This window comes from Bactrocera oleae, chromosome 2 (assembly GCF_042242935.1).
Source record: "Bactrocera oleae isolate idBacOlea1 chromosome 2, idBacOlea1, whole genome shotgun sequence".
In the NCBI taxonomy this organism is placed as follows: Eukaryota; Metazoa; Arthropoda; class Insecta; order Diptera; family Tephritidae; genus Bactrocera; species Bactrocera oleae.
The window spans coordinates 4,315,066-4,339,011 of NC_091536.1; the positions used below are offsets into that span (position 1 = coordinate 4,315,066).

General features: G+C 35.2%; 2 protein-coding genes across 2 annotated transcripts in view; one reads left to right on the forward strand and one right to left on the reverse strand.

The window, feature by feature from the left end:
• Positions 1–10,855, reverse strand: part of LOC106620112 (IDLSRF-like peptide) — a 107,890-nt gene extending 97,035 nt beyond the window's left edge. The window contains exons 1-2 of the mRNA XM_014238508.3: positions 10,746–10,855; positions 62–1,325 (exon numbers count right to left, since the gene is read on the reverse strand). Coding sequence (XP_014093983.1) covers positions 62–284 — 223 coding nt within the window. The 5' untranslated portion in view covers positions 285–1,325; positions 10,746–10,855. The remainder of the gene's footprint in view (positions 1–61; positions 1,326–10,745) is intronic.
• Positions 10,856–17,093: 6,238 nt separating this feature from the next.
• Positions 17,094–20,470, forward strand: LOC106621690 (putative serine protease K12H4.7). Its single transcript, XM_036372873.2, has 7 exons — positions 17,094–17,387; positions 18,306–18,487; positions 18,544–18,779; positions 19,012–19,243; positions 19,315–19,514; positions 19,619–19,993; positions 20,325–20,470. The coding sequence occupies exons 1-7, from the start codon at positions 17,094–17,096 to the stop codon at positions 20,468–20,470; spliced, it is 1,665 nt and encodes a 554-aa protein (XP_036228766.2).
• The last annotated feature ends 3,476 nt before the right edge of the window (positions 20,471–23,946 follow it).

Consider the following 23,946-nt stretch of genomic DNA (forward strand, 5'->3'; position numbering starts at 1 on the left):
TAGCTCTACAAGTTCATAAAAATATATGAGATATATGCAGACATAATAAGTCTCCACTCACCGCTACGCTTCTGTATGTTGTTGGCCATATGCCCGTAGAGGCGACTCAAATCGATGGCGTCCACTTTATCAGTGGCGAGCAACAATTGCAGCAACAAAATAATGGCCAGCGGCCAGTAACGCGCCAAAGGCGAACGCGGACGCCGCATGTTGCTTTGCGGCTGCTGATGGTATCGATGCTGTTCGTGCCACATCATTGAAAGCGACGCTAGTGGCGTTGACATGCTGCTGCGGGCGAAGCTCTGGTCTCTATTTATACTGTTTTTAAAGCGCTGCTCTTATTTTAGCACACAGCGGGTAAACAAATTTCACCAAAATTAAGTCGGAATTCGTGTAATGTGTAACGCTGTCAATTTAATCTTGACGCTAACACGTGAGGGGCGCAAAAGTACACACACATACAGTTTCGCACACCAAAATGTTTGGAGTTAAAGCTAGATGCTTATTTCTGCAACCTTCACTTCACACACTTACACACACAAACGGTTTTCTGTTCTTTTATTCACTTTTTTGTTTTTATTTTTTTGGGTTTTTACAAAATGGTTTTTGTTCTTCTTGCAGCAACTTGCTTTAACTTTTCACACGCGCCAAGTTAACTTAGTACTTTTCCCAGTCGAATCACCCACTTTGTATTTGTTTTTGCGATTTGTTGTTTTTCGAATGTTGCCTGTCTACACTTGCAGCACACGTCAGCGGGACCGTTATTATTTTCGGTTGATTCTCCACAATTGCTGTTTCTTCTGTTGCTTTATGTACTCCGCTAACTGCCAGGAATGCCAAATGTTCCTTTGCTCCGGCAATCACTTTGTTTCTGCCTCTAATCAGCGTCGAAAATCAGGCTTTGCGTGCTTCCGAAATGGCGCACACTTAATCTTGGTATTTGATACACCGCTGATTTCGCGTCACTTCCTTCCCAGCAAACGCTTTGTCGCGCGCACTAGTTGTTCTTGCTTTCTCCTGTGCTACTTTACTGATTGTTGTTGCTTCTTTCCGTCAATTCTTTTGTTTCTTATGGTTTTCTTTGCTTTCTCAACAACTTTTAAATTATTGGAGTTTATCGCTCTAAAAAGTATGCTACAACAAAATGTGTTCCAGTTGTTATTTAACTTGTGGACAATACGAGTATACCGCTAAGCTTCGTTTTCGTTTGTATATTTACTGCTACAATGCCTTCACAAGCATTAAGAATTAAATTAAGGTTTCGTTATGTATGTAAAATCTTTTTTCGAATGCACGCAAATTATATGCATTTACATTGTTCTACTCTGTAAGGAGATTGGAAGAGAGAAAAAGAGTTAAATGTATTATAATTATTTTTTGTAATTTAATTTCAACTTGTGCTGTGTATTTTTGCGAAATTTTTTAATTATTTAACTTGAATCAAGCTTAATACAGTCAATTAGCTTTTAATGTATCATTTAGCTAATGTACTAAAATTTACTAAATTAAGAAGCCTTTTAATGTTCTTATAACGCTCAACTTTTCTGTGCTTTAATATTAAATTGCGCCTAAATATCTGCAATACAACAAAAAGTAAAACAGTTACGCCGCATTTTAACAGGCAATGTACATTGCTAAGCATCTGCCAAATACATTGCCATTGAGGTTGGCAATGTTCTTGTGTGGGCATTTGCTATCTTGAAATAATCATTCGCGAAATGGCGTCGGGTTGGATATGTTCGAGCTGATGTAGCACATGTTTGAGCTCTTGCAGCGTTTAAAAATTTTATAAAGAAAACTGAATTAACAGTGTAAAGTTAGCAAGTATTAACTTTTTAAATGTGCATAAACGATATCAGGTCTAACTGAGGGACATCAACCGTTTGAAGCTAGTTTGGCGCCCTTGGTTTGATTAAAAGACATCACGCTATATTTAAAATTTTTTTTTTACTCATGGCTTTCCTTTCGTACTGACTTGACTCTTAAAGCATTAAGTTTCCCAAAATTTAAAAAAAAATTAAATATAATTATGTAGATTTGTGTGAGAAGAATATTTGTTTTCCAATTAAGTTTTATAGAGGAAGATATGTTAACAGTGCTAAGTCACTAGTTCGTATTTTAATTAGTAAACCCAACATCTAATTTCTCATCCTTTATTTTAATTTAATTAAACGCATACCGCTATGCACCTTGACTTGCACACCCTGCGCTAGTAAAAACAAGAACAAAACCACCACTAAGCATAAACACCCGGCAGTGTTTTGCTGCTTAACTAAATACCCGCAACGGTGTGTGAGCGTGTGTTTGTGAATATTTTTATCTAGTAATTTATTTAATGTTTCTACTAAAAAGCAATGTTGTAATAACAACAACTAGGAGCCAAGCATGAAAACCACCACTAACCAAGGAAAATAAACACATATTTATGTTCCGAGGCACACACATACGAACATTAGCTAGTTGAAAAATTATTGTATGTATGCGTGTGTGTGAATATGTGTATTCTGTGTTTTTCCTGCTGCTTTGCAGCGTTGACTTCATTGGAGCAATTCATATGTACAAACATAAGCTTAAAGTAGTACCCTTGCACTTAGTCATGTGTTTATGCACATGTTGTTGTATGTACCGTTACTTGTTACGAGCAAAAAACTCTTTAATTATTTAAAAGTTGTATTCCACTGACCAGATAAGCGAAAACATGTGTATGGAAAAGTATATCAAGCCATAAACGTGATCATTTTTAGAACTGAACTTGTGGAACACTTTCATTAACCGTTGCGCGCGTTGCCTTTGTGCATGCATTTGTGTGTTTTCGAATGATATACTTGTACTTTAGACACTGAGTCGGGCATAAAGTTTTCACGACCCTTTCATGCTTTGAATACATATTAAGATATGCCCGAAAAGGATACGCACCCATAAAGCTTAGCTGAGCATGTGGCTCTAAAGCCGGAAACTAAAGCAAACTTTTCAAACCGAAAAACAAAAATTCATACGATGCAACCCTATTTAAGCTTTGTATTGCTGTTTTTTTGGTTTATTTATTTTGCCACATAATCAGCCGGTTAGATCTTTCTTACTGTAAGCCTTTTATTTCACCACCATTGCACATCTAATCTAACAACCAAACTCACTTAAATGAGTTAGCCAGCTTATTGCTTTAGGCAGTTGTGCTTTTATTTACTTTCAACTGATAGCCTTAGTATAAAGTTTGTGTTTACTAATTGGCTAGTTGACTAAAAGTCTACTCTGGTGCGAATGACTGATTCAATGAAATTTTTAGTAAATATACAGGATATACAAGCATCATTGATTTAAAAAGAAGTTCACAGAAATTCCGCACGGAAAATATATTGCCACGAAATAAATTCTGTTATGTAGTCATGAAAATAACACTTGGATACTGAACCACCAATATTGCGATGGAAACGGCGATAACTCGATCATAGGTTAGGTAAGGTCCGGAAACACGCTTAGACCACAATATAATATGAAAAAAAGTATTTAACTTCTTGTTTCACAACATCACAAACCAAAGCTTCGAAAAAAAGTTTTCCAAAAGTGGTTATTCAAAAAAATACTTTCGTCATTTTTTTTTATTAATTTTATTCATTATAAAAACATTTGGCCGAAGTCAATAAACCAAACGGAGATAGAGTTTAGAATATATATGTCATCAAACAGAGTTTTGAAATGGAAAAATATCAATCGTTTATCCAAAATACTCACTTTCACGAGGAACGGTCGAATTGTGTCGTACAAAAGTAAAGCGATGCTATCGTCAAGAGAGTACAGGCCTTTTTAAAGATTAAGTTGTGTACGAACACTTAGAAATTATATCTAAAATGCACATTTAAATTATTATTATTTTTAGTTGTCTAAACTAATATTACAAAATATGTATAACCTGATAAGAAAATCACTACAAAAAGTCAAGATACAGATTGACAAAAAAACATGTTAACTAGTCTCCAATTTTCATCAACTGTGAAGCAGTCTGTTTTACGCCTTTGCTTGAGGATTAATTAGGCTCTGTAGAAATAGTAGCGATTTCTCTCTTAATTTTTCTTCGTTTTGCCTCAAGAGAAAGTAATTAGAAAATATGCACACAAACAAAGATATTGATATAAGGTAACAACAAACAAACTACGACATGTATACATAGTAGGGTGGGTCAAAACACCGATTATTTTTTTCACTTTATACTCTGAAAAATTAATTGGTAGACACCCAAAAACGAATTCTCTCCAAATATGAGCTCTTTATATTAATAGAGAGTTCCTCCGCTTTTCCGTTTCAAATTTATTCCTTATTATTTGAAAAAAAAATTCATACCTCTAATTGAAAAAATTATATACTCTCCTTACGGTATCTAACAACCAATTCAGAGTATAAAGTGAAAAAAATAGTAGATTTCTTTAACACACCCTAAAACATATTATATATTATATATTACATAAATAAGTATGTTTACGCATTGAAGGCTAGCTAAAATGAGGTGCTTTCACTAGATATTTGTTTATTATATTAATTGGCAGCCAGGTTAAATAAAGCGAATAAATTTACGAGCAAACACAAGGACACACACAAAATAAGGACACCCTGCTCAATTAGGAATACATCCGGTTGAGGTAAAAACCAAAAAAAAAACGAAAGAGTAAGGGAAATGCAATTAATTTCTATGGTGACAAGGAAAAACCTAACAATATAAAGCAGAACCGGTAGAGAACAAGGCATTTATTGATAGTCAGCAAGCCTTGGAGGAATACAAATATGTTTCATATAGAGATTACAATAGTTTCGTCTGTTCTTTTTATACCCTGAATAGGGTATATTAAGTTTGCCACGAAGTTTGTAACACCCAGAAGGAAACGTTGGAGACCACATAAAATATAAATAAATGATCAGCATGATAAACTGAGTTGATTTAGTCATGTCCGTCTGTCTGTATATATACAAACTAGTTTCTCAGTTTTTAAGCTATCGATCTGAAGTTTTGCACCTGTCCTTTTCTCACTAAGAAGCTGCTCATTTGTCTGAACGGCCGATATCGGACCATATAGCATATAGCGGTCATACAAATTGAATGATCGGAATCAAGTTGTTGTAAGGAACCTTTGTATTTGTTTACAGGAGAAGTGTGAGGTGGAAACATCCAGGCATCTGCACCATCATTCTCCAACTGAGGTTTAAACATCTAGGCATTCGTACTTTCGGCGAACCAGAAGACATAGCCGAAACTACACAGTTTTGATAAGCTCAAAGCGCTTTGTCGATTTGTGAGAGTCTTATGATCCATGATATAGACTTGAAATTGTTGGGATGTAAGAAAATTTAACTGGGGCTTTGAAGGGGTTCCTTACCGGGCACAAGTGTTTTCCTCTTCAACCAGGCAACGTACTTTGTGATTAAATATAGAATATCCAGGTTTTCGAAAAAAAAACTTAAATTTAAAAATAATATAGGTTCGGTCATCAGCAAAGAAATATCAATTGATTAATTTTATTTGAGCACAAGAGTCATAATTAAGCAAATAATCATCTTAATAAAGATAAGAATTAATTCGTTATTTGCATGAATCAAAACTTTGAAAAACTTCCTAAAAATTTCCAAATGCCTTAAGCATTATTATTTTAATTTTATTAATTCGCGCTCACTCAGCACAAAATTGTATAATAATGCGAGTTGGAACATCAATACTAGAGCTAGAGTACATAAATTAGAGAGCGGCAGATTTTCAACAGAGCAAAGACGTAACGGTAAATCCACATAAACTTAACACCTCAGCAGCATTTTTAATGCCATGAGTTATTTTCAAAAATGCAAATGTTCAACAACAACAAATAGGGCTACGAAAACAAAAAAAAAAACAGAATAACACAAAATAGAGATGGAAATAGAAACAGATACCATTACAGCGCGCACTATCAGCGACTATTGGCAGTACTCGCCTTAAAGTAAACGAAATCAAAAATCAAAATGGAAATGAAAACCGCAACTGAGCCGACGGCAAACAGAACAATAACATAACAAAACCACAACAAAGAAAGCAATACACAGTGTAAACAGTAAAATAGAATTTTGAAATTCAAATGAGTTATGTCGAGTTGAGATAGAGCGCAGGTGAACAAACAAAAGGGCCACGAAAGTTCACATAGCAACAGTTGCAGTCGAATCGAACCTGTGTGTGTGTGAGTGGCGGGAGAAATAGAAAAGCTTGCCGACGCCACATCAAGGACAACTCAAAACCCATAAATTCACACGCCATAGACTTAAGCGGAAATGAAGTCATACACGCACACACACACACTCAGAAAAGGCTGTAAAATAATAGCTTCAAAGCAGAAAGCACAAAGAGAAAACCACAAATGCCACAAGCATAATTTTTGCACAACTTCGCCACATATACTTGTAAGACGCGTTACACTGTGCTATTTGTAGCGGTACACCAGTTTACGTTAAACATTGAAAATACAAAATTTGCAATTTAAGCGATACGACGACAGACGGAGGTCGTACAAAATGGCAAATCAAAATTCTTAACAAACACCAAAGCGACCCTTAAATGCTAAATAGCACAACAACAACAACAGATGTATCGAGGACGCGACAAAAGCACAGCTTCAGATGATTTAAGAATCCCTGGAACGTGTGTCGTGTGTGTGAATTTCCAAAAATTTTTGTGCTGCGTCAGTCAAATGAGGTCCTGAATAAGTCCAGTGGCGTAAATGTTATGAGTGTCTCAATCAAATGAATTAAATTGAACAGCGTTGTGTATATATATGGAAATTGGCTGAGACCGCGCTCTGCAGCTCTCAAATGTTTTTGATTTGTTTAATTTCGCTTGAAAGGACCTATAAAGTCCTAAAGAGTTTTATTGACTTTTTATTGATATAAAGAGCTGACTTGTGATGGCTTCTTGGAAGAATTTACAGGACTTACCAACAAAGGCTCAAGAAACTTTAGTTCTAGCCAAAGTTAAAATATAAAAATACTCTTCGGGATCTTCTAAGAGTAGCATAACCAATGCTTTCAGGGCTTTTGTGGGTTCCAGGAAATGAGAAAACAGAATAGTTAGAATTCAAAGAGGCGGCTGGTATAGTAATCAACACTGACTGCCACTTGCTTTTAAGGCTTCAAAATTAATATAAAGTAGGACTGTAGGAATAGTAATATAAGTAACTCACGTTTAAAGTCTAGCTTAGGCAATCCTTTCATTTCAGAACAAGCAATAGACAGCGGTTGAAACGATAATAAACAAGCGGCAAAGCTTCTTATAACCTTAGAACCAGAAACATGGTTTTTGTCTTTATTATCATAAATTTTCAAGTTAATATTAATAATAATAATAGTTTTGGAGATACAGCTTTGAGAAATATTGCGCTCGAGGTCAGCTATATGGTCACTTCAAACTTTACACGGGTTTTTCTCGGAACTTTGTTTATAAAGTCGGTTGTCAAAAGTTCTCGAAAACTACTCAAACCGATCTTGATGAAATTTTATACAGGTGTTTGAGATATTATTACAATTATTTTTGTTTATTTTTATTAACATAATATTATATTACAACTATTTTAAAAAAAGAAATGTCGAGCAAATTTTACCGAAATTTTCATTTTGTTGGAAAAATGTCTGCCTAAATTCCACTTTTACCTTTTTTTACTTCATTTAAGCACGAGTTTATGGTCTTAACTAAAACACATATTTTTTTTTCATGTTAGATGATCCTGTCAGGAGTTATGCTGACAACGGTGGCGCACCTTTTTTTTCGAAGGGTCACCGGAAATGACGTTATAATGGCGGAGTTTTAATTTTTTTTATGGAAAATCTCAGAAATTATTCTTTAAATGTGTATCTTTAGGACAGAAAAAAGTTTGAATTAAATAAAAAGTTTTTTATACAGAAAAAACATATTGAAAATAGTTCTTTTTTACCCGACGAAACCCATCCAACCCTTTAATGTAACTACTCCAATGTCATATAGTCCTAACATTACCATCATAAAATCAAATTTACTGAGCCACCAGAATGCGAAAAATTGGTAGGGTGGTTAATATTACGTAGCTACCTTTTTGCCAATCAATACAATATGAAGCAAACACGATAAAGCTAAAAGATTTTTTTACTTTAAAATTACTTATTTATAACTGAAAAAATTAAATGATTAACAAGAAAAAAAGTTAACTGATATTTAATCGAAGTATGCACCTTTCACAAATAAAAAAAAGTTCCATAAAATAATTTTATTTTGATTGGTCAGTTTGTATACCAACTATATACTTTAATGGTCCAATCTGAACAATATATTCGAAGATTTAAGAGTTTACTTGGACAATAAACCATGTAAAATTTCGTAAAGATATCTTGTACAATTAAAATATTTTACATACATGATGGACATGATTTTGAGTAGTAGTAGGCAAACTTTGCATACATTTTTGAACACCATAACATTATTAAGGCATACTCTATATCACATTTAATCGAATTCTCACACACTTTTCTAATACTGCAGACATAAGTTATTTGGAGAAGATTAAATGACATTTTTAAAATCAGATTTTAATTCAAAATGACAAGTGCTATCCCGAAACTTTTTAGATCCACGAGCAGTATAATGATCGCATTAATCGCTACAAATTGAACACCGTATTTTTCAACCAAATTCCAATTTTAATTTTTCATTATATAAGAATGACATTTATATTTTCTTCCACGCTATCTTTTGAACGCAGTAAAATGTCACTAAACGCACATTACATTTCTTTAAACTGTGACCACTAAAATGCATAGAATTACAAATGTTCATACCATCAGAAAACAATCAAATTAGATTGTTAAACTACGTGCGTAGCTGAAGATTTATTTGGTAGCGCGCCAAAAAGTAGGCAATGATTTATTAAACTGCCTTCCAGGCGGTCAAACAGAACACTTTGCTATCTTTTTTAAGGGCCACTGTCATTTTGCAATAACGCACAGCTGAATTTATGAGCTGATCGGTTGTTATTTATGTGTGCACTGAGTGTGCGTGGACCATACACGAGCTACTAAAAGTATGCCAACAAAAGCAAACAGTGTTGCAAATAAGCGTAGCGCTAATAAACCGCTAAATGATTGGTGGTGCTTTAATGGCATGCAATTATGAGAAAGCGATTTCGTTTGATGGCTACGCTAACTAGTTGGCGCTATGGAGATGGTACCTTTAATTATTGGTTTTTTAATTTTAGTGACAGAAATGTGTATGAAAAAGTCTTTCATACGTTTGCGCCCTATTGTCGGCCAAATAGTAAAAGAATGTGCTGATCATAATAAGAGAGCATATCTAAACCATTCTTGTAAGGGTAAATATTGAGAGTTATGTTAATTGTTAAGCTTAAGATGATATATATTTTATAAAGTGAAATAAAGCAAAATTCAGAACAATAAATGTTGCAGGGAATACAAGTATTCATAAGTTAAAACAGTCAGAAAGTAAGTCTGTCTTCAGAGGTGCATGGCCACAGTTTTGCCTAAACTTTCAGCTCATATGTTAGATAGAAGTAGCGCGCATTAAATTCATAATTAAAATATTTCATATTAGCGATAGCAAGACGAAGACTCATACCACGCTTGGGATTCCACCAGGGACGTGCACGCTGAGCTGGCATAAATTGTTCACTTCCATCGTTCAACAACGCAAAATTCTTCTGCTTCTGCAGTTTTGTCAAGTCGGAGATGTTTATCTTAACACACAAACAACCGATGATCATAAGTCAATATCGCTGAAAACATGTCCGATCTGTGACTTGGTTCCATATTTCTAACAGAGTCCACAAAAGCCACATCAAAGAAAATATATAGAGAACTTATTTTGTTCAATTTCAAAGCGATCTAAGACTCTTTAAAATATTTTAGAGCTTTTTTTGAGTTTCAAGCAGTCTGACTTCGGCAAGATAATGGAAACTTATGTTTTTTTTTCATTATATGCAAAAGAAGACATTTTTCAAATATTAAATTAATATTATTTTTATCAAACCTTCACCATGAAAAAAATCGACAACACTGTCTGAACACATCCCTTTCTTACTTGTTTTCATTACTTGTATGCCAGTGTCAACAAGACGCTTCCCCAGAGACTTTACTTCAATTTGCTTTTAAAAGGACATGCAATATTTTTTATGCCCAACGTTTTCCTGTCACTCTCCCATTCCCCAACACGTTTGTATGCGTCAACAGTAGTATAACAGTAATTTCTGTGTCTGTTTATTTATCTGCTTTTCAACGAACTATACCTCAAAGCGGTTAAGATAACCATTATTATTCATACTTGCAATTCATACCCATCCCCTTTGTCTACAACCAAGCACACATTTTGTTTGTTTTGAATGGCTTCTTTGTTATTTTTGTATGTTATGTCTTTCTTGGCTTTTATTTGTTATTACACATTTTACGGCTGCCACCACGAGTACAGCTTGTGGCAAGAAACATAAGCACATCAAAGTAGAAAGAGGCAGAAAAAAGTTGTTTGTTTCTTTTCGTTTAAAAGTGTAACTGTAAAATTCGGCTAATTTGATTTAAACATAAAACCACTCGTCCAGCACTACACTTAAACATAAACACCACAATAGCAATAACAACAAGAAGAACAACAACTTCCTGTTTCGTTAGTTTATTTTAAACTGCTACTACTTTAAAAATATGTATGTATTTGTGTGTGTAAATATGTAATTTTGTATAACTGTAAAATATTTAAGTTATTTCTTTACTAGCAAAGAAACTACACTACACAAGCAACTACTGTACGTTTGAGTACGAGCCAACAACTCGTAATCGCAACTCCACCTGAGTGTAAGTTTCAAACTCGACTGATTCGTTGGAAGCTTTTCGCTATCCTTAATATACTAACTGAATAATGTATAAAAATTCGACGGCTGGTACGGCTCGTACACGAAGTAGCAGGTGGCTGCACGAGAGAGTGTATGTAGCGTTGCACTTAAGACATTGGAGAGGGACTAATAAGAGAGTAGCTGTGAAAATGTTGCCATATCAACTTATAAGCAACTTAAATAGAGCCATTGCTTGATAAAAAAGAGCTTAAAATCAAACAATATTACAGTAAAGGAACCACTGGAGAAGACTTGATATCTTCCTAGAGAAAATAAAAACTCCTTGTACTAAGGAAGGTACAAAGACGGCGCAGATAAAAGAATCTTCTTAGACTGACCAAAGTCTTAAGGAATCATAAGACAATAATATATTTTTAGTGTACCAGATCATCTTATATGACATCTAGTGAACGTCGTGGATACTAAGGAGAATAATCTCTAAAACAGAAAATTCTTTACGGTTAACTAGTAGCTAAGAAGAGTGCTAGGTCTTCAAATATGTGAACCCGATTTTATGCATCGTCTTTATCTCTCTTATAATGTAGAGAGTCAAGAATTCAATGAGGTATCAGAGCACTTTCTGAACAACAGTAGCAAAACAAGAGACTAATCCTTAGAGATCGGCTATAATTCATTCCGAAAAGGAATCCAGGTGTTACTAAATAAGTAAAAAAGTACCAACGATTTAAAGAGTATTGTTCTTAAACTATCCATAAAAAGATGTATTTATATCTTTGATTTATAATACATTTATTGATATCTTAAATTTAGATTAGCTTTTTAATAAAGCTACATGAATATTTGAAGAAACACTCTACTGGAAGTTTTCCAAAAGCTTTCTTCAATAAATTGATTTTTTCGTTAGCTGTATGGCATGTAGCGCCACCTTGTTGGAACTATAGGTCGTCCACATCAACATCTTCCAACTCAGGCACGAAAAAATCTTTAATAATAGCTCTATAGCATACCCCATTGACTGTAATATTATGAACAGCTTCATTTTTGAAGAAATGTGGATCAATGATTCTTGCTGCCTTTAGAGCACACAAAACAGTGACTTTTTGAGGATGTAAACGGCATCTCAACAAGGATTCGCGAACTCACTCCAAATGCGACAATTTTGTTTATTAACATACCCATTCAACCAAAAGTGAACTTCATCGCTAAAAAAAATTTCTTGTAAAAATCGGGATCGGTGGCCATCTTGTTTTGGGCCCACTCACCGAACGTGCGACGGCATTTGCAAATCGGCGTATAGAATTATGAATGCTCTCAATAATATGATATACTTGTAGGTGTCATCATGTCTACCGGCTATAACAGCGGCAACTTTGGTTAGAGACTTGCAATTTGTGAAAGCCTTTTTGTAGGATAATAGCAACACATACTTTGGAAAAGGTGAGGGGTGAAGGAACTCAAAGTTCTAAATTATATATTATAAATAAATTTCATGTGGCAACACTTAAAAATCATTATTACAGAGTATGACAGAGTTAAAAACATCGCCTATAGAAAGCAGTCTCATATCCTTACTTACAATTGCCTCTCTCACTTATTTCGCCCTCTCTCTCTCTCTCTCCCTGTACGGTTTTGCAATATTTTTGACTTATAATCTTCAGTTTGTGAGTACAACAGTACTGATTCGGTGACGATGGTAATGAACGATTTTTAAAGCCAACGCAAATTATTCATCATAATGTAGACATTTTTGTGAGTATTGAAATAGTTTTAAAACTAAATTGACTTCACTTTTTGAATTATTTAAAATTCTCATATTATTTATTTTCAAAGATATTCCTAATCCCCAGATTTTGGAACCTCGTTTTGTACATTTTTCATATATATCGGTTTCAAAAGTACGATTATGTGGAAAGTCAAACATAAATAATCAATTTTCGAAATTTCTCAGTTCTATTAAGATTAGCAAAATGTATTATCTTATAGGTATATTTTTTAAAATTCAATATTTTCACCTTTGTATTCCCTCTAGTTTGACACTTATGTATATAAATGACCAGCATGATGAGCTGAGCCGATTTAGCCATGTCCGTCTCTCCGTCTGTCTACCATATATATACGCGAACTAGTCCCTCGGTTTTTGAGATATCGATCTGAAATTTAGCACATGTCCTTTTTTCCACAAGAAGTTCCATAAGATCTTTCCGAAATTTTGGAACGGATTATTGTCTTAGTCAACGGTACAATTTTCAAAGAAATCGGACTATTATAGAATATAGCTGCAAAACAAACTAAGAGTTTCAAATCAAACTCTTGTTATTATTATAGCTTTACCTAATTTCTTAGCATCGTTTATTATTTTCGATTATTCGTTGGAATAGATTCTGACGCAACATTTTCAAACTTTTATTTTTTTTTCAAACCTAATATTTTCATAGAGGATAAGGAAATCCTATGTAAAATCATTATCGTTATATTGTGCACATTAACTTATATCTATAGTAGCCCAATAATGATTACCAGGTTTAAAGAAAAACCTTAAGGTGCACCTAGCGAAATATTTTCGATGTTAAATAATTTTTATTAATTTTCGAATTAGATTTTGAAATTTAAAAAAATTGTTCAAAAAAATTATTCCAAACACATTAAATATATATATATATATAGTGACTCAATATTTTTTTTTAATATATAATATAATATTACATGTAGATTATTTAAAATACAAGGAGGTTATTTAAAAAGGCTGTGTAAGCGAGAAACGACACAACGGGACACAAGTGAGCTTAAAATTGTTCGAAAAGAATCTTTAAGACTTTATAATAAATAGGTTTCTAGTTCTACAAAGGTACGACCATGTTATACAAGGATTGTAACACTTTAAGCATTTTCAATAATAAATGGTTTAAAAAAATTTTAAGCTTTAATACGCTTATTTTAGACCTACAAAATGCCATAGTCTCTGTGACTAAGCTTGATCTAAACCACTTTCCACACAAAGCGTATTGCGGAAAATTTATGCAAATTTTGCCATTTAACACTGAACAGTAGGTACTCTGCAATAAAAACTAAATACCCACCATAGAAATGACGGTAATGGCAAATTCCAAATGCCACAAACCAGGCAACATCACAAAAGCATTCTAAATTAGTGGGAGAAAAAAAATTATTGCGACAACCACTGTGGCATTCAGTAACCAATTGACAGGGAGCTGAGCATAAGTTAAGCCTGTAAACCAACACATCTGGCGGCAACAAATAACAAGCACCCACACGCTAACGGTATTTACGCAAATGAACACGACATTAAGCTAACTGTGCATGGCACCAACACGCATGTACCCATACATACATAAGAACGTATGTGTGTATGCAGGCAACCAGTTGCATAGAAACTTACGCCACCCCTTCTCAGCCGCCCACACGCATTGTGTTGTGGCGGCTACTCTGATTCGCCACTGAGCGTATTTCCGCCCGCGCATTTCCAACTCACACATATGTTGTATGTGGATCTGCAATGTATACATATATATGAATGGGTGTGTGTAGCGAAAGAACCATATAAATATAACTGAAAGAAATGGCAAGTCGTAGGCGCTAACGGCAGTTGTTGGTGTGCGTGGAGTGTAATGATTTCGACTCAGGTTTTATTTTTTTGGAATGAAGTATTTTATTTATTTCGAGAATACTCTCTGAGTTGGAGGAATGAAATTTTGTTGTAAGTAAATGACGATATTGCATATTCTTGATAGAAAGTTACAAATTTCATACATTTTAACCACTGAAGATCTCCAAGTTATGGAAGTCCTTAAGGCCCGAGTATTTTATATTGTATCAATTTTATACACCATGATTGGTATGTATAGTGAGATATTTATAATATACAGACTGTACTCTCTTTCAAACTCATACTACTATTGCTAGAATCGAGTCTTATCTCTTTGGGAAACCTAGATTCCATAACAACTTGCCAACAACACAAAAATTATATATTTTCAACAGGCAATGCCCTATTCTTGAGTGTCCTTTTGTCAGAAAAACAGCTTCTCATAAAATATATTAGCCGTTGTGACGTTTTTCAGGAGAAGCCTCTAGCAACCTTATTCTTGTACATATTTCTGCGTCAGGCTCGCTTCAAAAAGCCCCCGTAAGAAACAAACATTATTTTACAACGGTATTGCTCTACTATATACCTGAAGTTTGGAATCGATTTTATATATATACATTACAGTAAAACTATATTTGAACGAATCATTTTCGGGGTTTCTATGATTGAGTAGAACCGACACTTAACCACGAATTAAAATAATGAAAGTTATTCTATACCATATTCCGAACGACACTTAATCACAAGATTTAGGTGTTGAATAGAATTTAACACTAATCTACTATATTTAGCAAGATTTCGTCATACAAAAATGACACTTGTTAATCTCGTCACCGAGGTGATTTGAATCTGATCTACTTGAAATCTCCCTGTGCGACTCTGATTTAGGGCCATCTGTTTATCACATATTTTTTTATCACACTGATTTTGACACTACAAATTAAAAGCAATATCAAGAAAATCAAAACAAGAAACGACGTTAAATTCGGTTGCCCCGAAGCTACAACTATAATATCCTTCACAGATACAAAGGCTCCTTACAATAACATGTTTCCGATCTAAGTTCGTGAAGATACCTCGTCAAATAAAGAAGTTTTCCATGCAAGCACTTTACTCCGATCGTTCAGTTTGTATGGCAGCTATATGCTATAGTGGTCCGATATCGACCGTTCCGATTCCAAAATTTCAGATCGATAGCTTAAAAACTGTGGGACTAGTTCGATTATTTACAGACAGACGGACATGGTTATATCAACTCATCTCATCCTGCTGATCATTTATATATATATTTTATAGGGTCTCCGCCGTTTCCTTCTGGGTGTTACAAACTTCGTAGCAAACTTAATATACCCTGTTCAGGGTATAAAAAGGAGAGTATGTCAATTAGTGTGTGTTGGCAGCTATTTGTTTGCAAAAGGTTTTTTCACACGAACATAAAAGATGCTCAACAAGCCACTTCGTATCCCAGGATCTCAATATAAGCTAAACTGTGCAGTTTTATAATAACTCCTTTGGTTATTAAAGTATTATCATCACTCGATAAATATTTAGCTTCACATCTTAACCTCACCTGTTAAAAATATATTATTGACATAATCTGCTTTTTCATCGCATATAAGAGTTTATAACCGAACAAGCTCCTTAAAATTTTGGAAAAATCTCAGCAAACCTTGAATTTTATTGCTGTATTCGATAAGTCAAGCCTTCAAGAGTGGCGAATCGAACAAACAACTTGTGTAAATCGCATAAGCGTAGTGAAGTGTCTCTTTCACCATCTTGTACTAAGAGAGAAGATCCCGCACAGATCAGAGAAAAGGCGTGTTAGAGATGACTAAAATATTTAATTACCGGAACAGATTATTACGGCTTTTAAAGTTCGATAACATTTCGGCAATATCTGTGATTCAGTTGTTCTTCAAACTCATAACGGCTCTAAAGTTCTTCTTAAAACAGTCAATCTTTTGACTGGCACAAGTAAATAGAACAGGAAACTAAGACAGAACATTTATTAGAAGACCTAAATTTGTAAGCAAACTTACTTTAATTTCGTGGTGTTTCCAGTGAATTTCAAACTTTTTGGCCTATTTACAACCATAGACAGTCTTTATGTACAACCCACAAATTGCAATAACTGTACTTAAGTTTTAAACTTGAACTTGATCTATATTTAAACATGTTTGCATGCAGCCCACTATCAAATTCATACAACAACAGCAATTTCCATGGGTAATAATTATAATTATTAATGGCATTGCGCACAAGGCCTTGTTTAATTATATATCTATAATACATAGCATATTAACACACACATATACTTATGTTTTATATGCAATGGTGAATTAATAAATTGTCGAAAGACATGCGGGACGATAAAAGCGGGTTGAGAGTTATCACACAGACCACATGCATGCCAAATCTCCTACGCATATGCAAATACTACATAGTGTCACATATGTATTCATATAATATTTATATAGTATATATGCTTATATATAACCTCATAACAGTAAACTACAGTGTATGTTATGAAAAACGCATTTCACGCTGTGAATTGCTGTAAATGAAACATATCCCATATGACAATGTGGACATAAATAGGTCTGTGCTGTCACAATAACGGCCGCAAATGTCAGTGAACCGTCACAGGTGAAACACTCGAAAACATGACAGCAGTTTATAGAATTTTAGACATTCACACGCAAATGTTGATGCGCATTGTGGCGGTGATAGTTTGCCAAAGTATGTGGGCAGACGTAACGGTAACCACTGAGTTTGTGGTGAGAGGGGAGGTTGTGCAACAACGGATCAATCCGTATGGAAAGGATTTACAATTACTGCAGCGAGAGCCACCTTTAAAGCATGCAAAGAGTGTGTTGCACAAAGATTTGGTGCAAGAGTTGTGGATGGAGCAGAAGCTGGATCAATTCGATATAGCGAATAACAAAACATGGTTAATGGTAAGCTTAAACACTTCTCTTGTAACGGTATATTTTCCGCTTATATATTTAATTGCATTTCTGAATTTATTAAATTTAAAGTAATTAATCCAATGTGATTCTGGCGGCCGCATTTCCAGAATTATATTTAAACAAGTGATTCGGTCAATACTCACAATCTTTTTAAAATAAGGTTGTGTTTCTGGCACGATCGTACTCATAAAAAGAGACTTCGGCCTAGCTAAAATTTTGATGCGCACAAAAGCTACATTTCCAGGTGCTTATTTGAAAATATTCAAACCCCTCAAAAAATCTCTCAACTCAAGTTTTTTACCATCATATACACCTGCTGACTAGTGACAGGGTCTGAAGTGTCTTTACTATTGTAAAAATAGAGAACTTCTCGAGATTAAATTTTATTTTACCATAAATACTTGCTATTGAAGATGGAAATAATTGAATTTAGTTCCTGATACGTCCTCATGTCGTCTCATGTCTAGTAATTCGGCGCTTCTTATCAATGAACATACTCCTAGTGATCGAAATGTAATTAAGATCGCCTGGCGAGACTAAGAGAACAACTAATACAATGAGAAAAAGTGAAGTTGCATTTTCATTGGTTGCAACATAAAACTTAAACTGATTCTAAGAGAAAGGTAAAAATGGATATATCAGTTCATAGAAATTATAGAAACGTAAAAATTAATTTAAAAGGAGTATTCATTTTCGATTTGAATTGAAAAAATTAGGTTAGGCAAAAACTAAATGGGCTCATATGCGTTACTTGCGGATGAGGACACAGCAAAATAAAGAACTTGCCACAAAAAATTGTGCACTATACAAAAATCCGATAATTTTTTAATAAAATCACTTCCATTTTTTATACAATACACACATATGTATATGAACTAACCGAAACTTTCTCCACTATGGTTTCAGCGTTATTTGCGCAACGAACGCTACTTCCAGCCACATGGCCCAATTTTCATATTTGTTGGGGGAGAGTGGGAGATTTCGCCAGCTTTCCTTTTGACAGGCCATATGCACGATATAGCAAGGCAACATAACGGTATGCTTTATTATGTGGAACATCGGTACTATGGGCTAAGCTGGCCTACGGAGTAAGATGCGACTATGATAAGTAAAAAATAATGATTATAACAATTATTCTTAATAGTGATGCCAGTGTGAAGAACTTAAAATACTTAAGTGCTCGTCAAGCTCTAGCGGACTTAGCTCATTTCATTCGCTACCTAAAAAGCAATGAAGACGACTTGTCCAACTCAAAAATCATACTAACGGGCGCTTCTTACTCCGGGAGTCTCGTTGCTTGGTTCGCTAAGCTATATCCAGATTTTATGGATGCTGGTTGGGCTTCGAGTGCACCATTAGTGGCTAAATTGGATTTCTTTGGTGAGTAAAATATTTGTTTGTTGTAGATCTTCGAATAGTTCTGCAAAGGATTCACCATCAATTCTTTAGTTTTGTGACTTTTGGGCAGTTGAACACACAGAGATCAATTCACACTATTACAACTGATGCTCTTTATGGAATACTTTCTACTTCACCGTCAGTTGGATTAAAGGCTCCATTGTAAACTACGCCATTTGATTCTATCTAGTGTAAATATTTTCATTATTTTCAGAATACATGCAGCAAGTCGGGAAGGTTATTCAGCTACGTGGTGGTTCTGAGTGTTCCGAACTGCTTGAAAGCGGTCTTGAGGATATTGCAGCGCTACTGGAGTCCTCAAAAGCCGCTCAACTGCAAAATGCCCTGCGCATATGTAAAAATTTCGAGGCTACAAACCAACTGGACCGCGCTGCATTCTTCAATGGCTTGGGCAATTATTTTGCTACATTCGCCCAACTGTATGAGTTAGTATTAAATCAGCTGCTATCTGAGAGGTAATTTCCACTCAAAGTTTTATTTTCTTAAATGTTTAAAGCGACCAAATCGTTGCCGAAATTTGTACGCCGCTCATAGCTAACACAAATAAAGACGACTTGACGGGCTTCATGGAATTTTTGAGACGCATATTTTGGCCCGAGTTCGCGAAGCAAGCGCACGCCGAAGACTGGTGCATCGATTTGTCGTATGAGGGCATGAAGTCTATATTTGCAGATCTAACCGACCAGCTGAGTGGTAGTGAGTACACCAACTGGCGAGACAATACAAGCCGCCACTGCATCGCTAACAGCAGCAGTTGCGAAACATAATTAATATTTAAATTAATTTCCTTTCGCTTGCAGCACGTCCTTGGTTTTACCAGAGTTGCCACGAATTCGGTTGGTTCACGACTACGACTAACAAACAGCCAACGGCCATCCGGCAGGTGACAGCTGCGCGTCGCCATGAAGCGACAACCCAGCTGCAGCATTCTTTTGGCAGTCAAGTGCCACTCAATTATTTTCAACAACTTTGTGACGATGCCTTCGACCAAAGTGCCGATACTGCAACGTACATTGACATTGACACCTCCACCAGCATTCAGCAAACAAATAGTCATTTTGGTGGTCTCAACGCTGCCGCGGCACTACAGCACCGTGTCATCTTCACTCACGGCGAGCTCGATCCCTGGCGTGCTGTTAGTCTGCAATGGGGCGAAAATGTCATTAATATAGCAGGTGAGTCGAGCGTCAGCCATTCATTCAACCAGCCGCTAGGTAGTTAAAAGGCCAACAGACCTGTTGTTCATTATGTCGTCGGGAAATGTAAAATTTCGCTACGGTAATAACATATTTTAAGGCGCAAATGGTAATAATTCTTATCTGTTGCCTTTTATGAGCGCTTCAGCTTGCCGGTGGGCTAGTTTACATTTAATAATTATGCAGAATCACCGAAATTTCTGCGTTTAGTTTGCTAATTAGTATCCTCTTTGTTGTCGTTTTATTAATTGTTATTGCTTCATTTGCTTTTTCTCATCCGCTCTTCTCTCGTTCGTCGTCTTCATCACAGGCTATTCACACACCGCTGATTTGGATTCCATAAACTTCGCCGATTCGGTGGAAATGAATGTGGCTAAATTGAAAGTAGCGGCCTTTTTGCGTAGTGTTTTAAGGCGAAAAACAACAGCAACAAGCGAACTAGCCACCAAGAAGTAGGTTAGGAATAGGATACAGTGGTATAATATGTCTATAGCAATTAGAAACCTATTAAAATGTGTTGTTATTATTAACGGTTTATTATTAAGATCGTACATTTATTATGGATGATATGACCTCGAAAATTGTTGTAAAAAATATTTATACTTTTAACCAAAATTTTAGATCCTATGGGATTTTTTAGACATGTACATAATTTAGTGTTATGGTCAAGAATTTGGCTTTATTAAAGCTACTGCCGCGGCTGGCTGCAATAACTTCCAAACGAGAGGCCCAATTTTCTACCACTTTTTGGAGCAATTGGTCCGTACGTCAGCAATAACGCGTCAAATATTCTCTTGTCTCAATCGTCTCGGGCTTATCTGCGTGGACAAACGACTTCACATAACTTCACAAAACAAAGTCCAGCGGTGTTAAATCACACGATATTGGAGGCCACACCACAGTCCCACGCTGCGAAATGATGCGCTAACCAAAAGTTTTCTTCAATAAATTGATTGCTTCGTTAGCTGTTGGCATAAAGTACCGTATTATTAGAACCAAAGGTTGCCTACATTAATATTCAGGCACGAAAAAGTCATTAATCAAGGCTCTATAGCATTCCCCATTGACTGTAGCATTATGACCGGAATTGAAGAAATATGGACCAAAGATTCCTTCTACGCATAGAGCACACAAAATAGTGCTTTTTACCGAATGTAAACGGAATCTCAACAATGGCTTTTGGATTGTCATCACTCTAAATGCAACAATTTTGTTTATTTACGTACGCAATCAACCAAAATTACTGATCGTCTCGTTTTGGTCCCATTTACCAAACCTGCGATTAGCTTAATAATCGTGTGGCTTCAATTCTTGCACGAGTTAGATTCTGTAAGCCCGAAAACTAATATTCTCTCGCAAAATCCACCATAAAGTGGCGCGATGGCGGATGGACTTATTCCGATCTTCTTCGATATTGTTTTTAACAATAGAAGGAAATTCAGCTTTCTCTCTTTTAGGATGCATTTATTGTCGTTACTTATGCCCATCCGGCTCGCATGTGATGACAGTAGGTTATGACCTGTCACTAGACCAACAACCGTCCAGCAGTCCTTTGCACAGATATCCAGAAATTAAACCGCATCATTGTCTTTAGCAAAAAGCCGTAGAGAATCAAAATTTATTCATTGAAGAGAAAATTCAAACATTTTATGTTATTAATATTAATAAATATATATTAATATAAGAAAATATAGTAGAAACTTTAAAGGGCTGAAAAACAAATTTTACAAACTTCACACTACGTAAAATCGTAAATTCATTGTTGAAAAATTCTATAAGATTGTACAAATACTTATTTTGCGCAACATTTTTATAGCAAGAAAAGAAAATATTGAAAAAAAACGCCAAAAAGTTCAACAATAAACAAAAAACAAAAAACAATTTAATTTACACTTTTGCCAGCATATGCGCGCTCTACTTACATCTACATCGTTATTTTGTTGTTGTTATTTTTATACGCAGTACCCCCATTACTGGCAACCACATTGCGTTGCTAGAATATGAGCCTGTGGCAATGTTGCACCATCTGGCACATCACACACAAACAAACTTAAACCAGTAACGGTATCTAGCTGCGAGTACGAAAGCAGTTGAGTTAACTGGCTGGTTGGCGGTTAATAACAGCAACAGCCGCAAGCCACAGTTACTGCACACACACACACACATGCGTGCAATAAACATTCTCGTCAAGCAGACGGAAGGCAAGCATGGGAATGACAACAGCACTGATTATGGCAAGAGCAACATGTAGTCGCTGTTAAAAAGATTGCAACAAGGCATCAATAAATTAGTTTTTATGCGACGAGTATATGTGGCGTACATAAGGCAGCTTACAACACCAGCACATAAAATTACCTCGCCAGCGCCCATATTGTGCCCCAATCGAGAGGGAGATCCAGATGCAAATAGAGTTTTAGATGTGAATGCAAATGGAAATGGAAATTTAGATATACATAAGCACCGTATGTGGAGTTAGCAATTTGAACGTTTCACTTTTCTGCTTGCTACATCGACTTAAGTACTACCTGCGGCAACCTGCCGCTTCCCTCCTTAACATGTTGTTTGTTGTTGTGACCTAGAAACTGAGCAAGTTATCGCTGCCAATATGTTTAAGTGGCTTTTATAATATTCACACCTCATAATTTACAAGTACCTAACGACTTTTTGTAGCTTTATATACTCGCCTCAATAATAATGTTACTCATACGCCGTGTGGTTGCATATTCCCATTACCACGGGTGCATTTACAGCGTAAAATAAAAGGCGTTGACACGTAAAAGTCTGCAGAACAAATATTATTTATGAAACGCAAAAATGTAGTAATTGTTGTAATATAACGGTAAAACGATTAAAAGAACTCTAAATATGTTTAAAAGCTACGGGAAATTGGGTATGATATAGTTCTCTAATATGAATGTCTGGTATACAATGTTTGGTATACCTACATATGAGGAAAAAATCAACCAGAGAAACGAAACTCAATATATAAGGGATATCAGGTTTAGAGCAAATTTTAGAGCACTTTCATTCAATTTCAGCGTTAAATCATATTATTTCCACCTTATTTATATAATATACTCAAGAACATGTTTTCAAGCAATTTTATGAATATAACTCATATAAGTCTGGTGGCATCCATCAAAAAACAGCTTTATGTACTGAGGTCCACATATTCAGTATCTGGGAGCTTGAAAAGTTACTGTCGTTCTGATATGTCGTTAGACGTTGTTGTATTCCGATTTTACCTAGTTTTAGGCTGTGATATAAACATATCTGGGTAATGTTAAGCAGTTAGCGAAATAGTTCTTGAGGTAGGACCATTGTCCCATTTGTAAACATATTCCGTACGACCTTAGCTGTGATATTTAATGGTTCTCACGTATTTATTTACGGATTTATCGAACTTTTAGAGGTTTTCTATATAAAGGTTATAGGTGGAGAGGGCTCCTTCCTCCTGCGATTTTCATAAACATTTACAGTTGTTTTTATCTAAATTTGTATTAAATGTGTAATTAGTGGACCATTTTGACCCATTTTTGCCACCAATCTATATTATTTGATCAGCATTTATTCGAATTCATGCACGGTGAGTGTCAGTAAGCAATTATCTCATACTCCTCTGCCTATTCAAATGCAAGTAACTAATTTTTCAACTAGTTAAAACTCTTTTCAAGCCACCGTATTGTACCTCGATTTTGGTTCATTGCCACATATTTATATTTATTTTTTCGACCTTAAAATGTTCACTTTTAGAAAAGTAGAAGAGTTAAAAGTCCGACCACACCAAGCGGTCATTGGTGAAGTGGTTGCCACGTTCGTCATTGATCTAAAATACATAACATATAATAAAAATATACGAATGCATGTGTATGTAATAACTGCTAATAGATTAGTCAAAAATTGACGACAACAGCGAAAGCGCGAAAACCAGT

What these genes read in the sequence shown, in the direction of transcription:
- LOC106621690 (XM_036372873.2), top strand. Translation starts at nt 17,094, where the DNA reads ATGACAGCAGTTTATAGAATTTTAGACATTCACACGCAAATGTTGATG. An exon ending in ACATTCGCCCAACTGTATGA is followed by an intron (nt 19,244 to 19,314) that starts GTTAGTATTAAA and finishes AAATGTTTAAAG; the next exon opens with CGACCAAATCGTTGCCGAAA. An exon ending in AAATGTCATTAATATAGCAG is followed by an intron (nt 19,994 to 20,324) that starts GTGAGTCGAGCG and finishes TCTTCATCACAG; the next exon opens with GCTATTCACACACCGCTGAT.